We start from the raw sequence: 2,376 nt of genomic DNA on the forward strand, positions 1-2,376 counted from the left end.
TTTGAGTATTTAGAAAAGCGCTTTTAAAATAAAATGTATTAAAAAAAAAAAGTATTATAAGTGCAATACTAAACCAGTGGAAAACCCCGTTAACCAGGAACTTTCGATTATAAACAGACTGCACTAGAAGTGAGGTTTTCTTAACAGACTTGACTTATTAAGTTATAAAAACATACCATTTGTCTGCAGTGATCTTGCCAGCACTTGTCAATTTTCTTTAGGAAAAGCACACTGTCCAGGGCATCCGTACGAACAACGTTAAGGAGAAACTGGGCTTTCATTTCAAGAGCTTAACTGCAACACGGACTTCACGATCAACACGAGGCTACACACAATCTGAGACAGAAATGACAAACACGAAAAGATAATTTGTGTAAAGGATATTCTCTGAATTGATCGATCTGTGACTTGATGTGGTCTTCACACACGGCTCGCAGCTGTTTGTAAAGCTTGGCAGATATCTTATGGGAGCACAGGTTCTCCACCGCCTGAAGGGACAGAAACAAAGAGGTCAAAAACAGGAATGTTTGTGTATCAGTGAAGGGCGCGAATAGCTTCCTCTGAGAGGTCGACAGGTCCAGGAAGTGGTACCTGGTAGAGCTCCTCTAGATTGTACTTGATTGAAGTGCTGTTCTGTATGGCCTCGACTGCGTCCTTCAGCTTCTGCCAGGTCTCCTGTGTGTAGTTCTCCGGCAATTTGGGCTTTTCTGTGTGCGAAACGAAACACAACCTGTTCAGATAAGAGTGGAAACTTCAGCAGGCTCTGAATGACAAACAGCGGACCATCAGCAGCGACATTTATAGACTCTGGCTGTTAGATATGATATTAAACTATAACTGTAATATTAAAATATGACCAGGGCTCAACAATATGTTCACTGCTGACAAGAATAAGTGATACTGTTAAATCTGCCACACACCTCCTCTCTTGTATTTGAAGTACACAATGACAACTTAACCTCATTTATTACATGCAGGCACTAACATGTGTACCTTTTAAATGAAATGAAGTACAAAACTGCCTTCAAACTTAATGCTTTCACTCTTCTGGGAGAGTTTTTACTATTTTAAAGTTTTAAAATGAGTCCTTTAATAGTTTTATTAACTGTATTTGTTTTGTCTGGTATGTTTGTTGTCTGACTGTGAATGTTTCTTATTAGCAGGTCTCTCTTAAAACAACGATGTTCCTCTTTTCTGACCCAAATGGTAAGTGGTTGATGGCTGAACTCGTTATCACAATATTAACATGGATATTTTCCGATACTGATCAATTACATATGATTTAAGTGATGACCTGAGCTCCACTGTTAACCAGGCCTCAGGTCTTTATAAGTGACAAACAACTCATTTAGTGAGGTTTTAAATTGTTGCTCGTTTTGAATTTGAACATAAATTTGAACAATGATGACATAACAAGATCAAATAATCCCAATAAGTCATATTTGATCTGATATAAACTAACATTAAATGATTACCAAGCCTTTTTACAGTCCTAACAGTAGTGCCTTACATGATTTTAAAGACACACTTCACTGTTTTTTAAGCGACATGATCATCTATCTCAAACACATATACGATTAAATATCTCCAGACTGAACCAACACACCACTGATACCGAGGTTAAATATAACCATGGACACACTTGGACCCAGAAGGTAAGTTTATAACATCTTAAAGATCTGACTACAACACAGAGCCTGGGGACTTTGTTGTCAGTGGAGACTGAGTTGCACTCTGCTGCCAGTCACTGTTGTCATGTTGTTGTTTATCTCCCAGTGTACCTTTGAAGTTCTTGATGACTAGTTTCTTGGCAGCGCCAGGTTTACTGTTGGAGAAGGTGCCGGAGCCTGCGGTCTTCGTCAGCCCGTTCGCATGGTGCCCCACGCCGCCGGACAGGAACACCGCTTTGCTTTTGTTATTGGAGCACGAAGCCGCAGCAGCCTCCTCAGCCATTTTCACATCCAGTCCAATGAAATCCACTGAATCCTCGAACCTCAACTTCTTCTGAATGTGCAGCGGAGTGGGGGAGCAGGAGGAGGAGGAGGAGGAGGAGGAATTCAGGGTCTTGGGAGGCGAAGAGGAGATCGTGTCAGTGGTGTCTTCCCTCTCTGAGCCGTTTATTTTCCTCTTCTTCGGAGATGTGATGTTGCCGCTTTCGGTTTTGACATCAGTAGCCGCTGGTCTTGCCTCCTGGGTTGGCGGTGGTGGGGGATTAGGGGAAGATAAACCTGTTGGAAACATGAAAAAACGGGAATACTAATTCTTTACAGCCAGTCTTCTGATCGGAAACTTCCAGGCTCGCCGGGGTTAGGGAGAGAGAGACAGAGAGAGACAGACAGAGAGAGAGAGAGGGGGGCGGATGAGCTCAGTGTCCGG

At 42.3% G+C, this 2,376-nt stretch overlaps 1 protein-coding gene across 2 annotated transcripts in view; it reads right to left on the minus strand.

Annotated features, from left to right (window-relative positions):
• cul4b (cullin 4B) overlaps nt 1-2,376 on the minus strand; it is a 9,414-nt gene extending 7,038 nt beyond the window's left edge. For both annotated transcript variants that reach the window (XM_035669560.1, XM_035669559.1), the window contains exons 1-4: nt 1,782-2,376; nt 592-707; nt 385-488; nt 177-246 (exon numbers count right to left, since the gene is read on the minus strand). In XM_035669560.1, coding sequence (XP_035525453.1) covers nt 177-246; nt 385-488; nt 592-707; nt 1,782-2,241 — 750 coding nt within the window. In that variant the 5' untranslated portion in view covers nt 2,242-2,376. The remainder of the gene's footprint in view (nt 1-176; nt 247-384; nt 489-591; nt 708-1,781) is intronic.

Source organism: Morone saxatilis, unplaced genomic scaffold (assembly GCF_004916995.1).
Source record: "Morone saxatilis isolate NCDOM2014 unplaced genomic scaffold, NCSU_SB_2.0 Contig22, whole genome shotgun sequence".
Taxonomy (NCBI): domain Eukaryota; kingdom Metazoa; phylum Chordata; class Actinopteri; family Moronidae; genus Morone; species Morone saxatilis.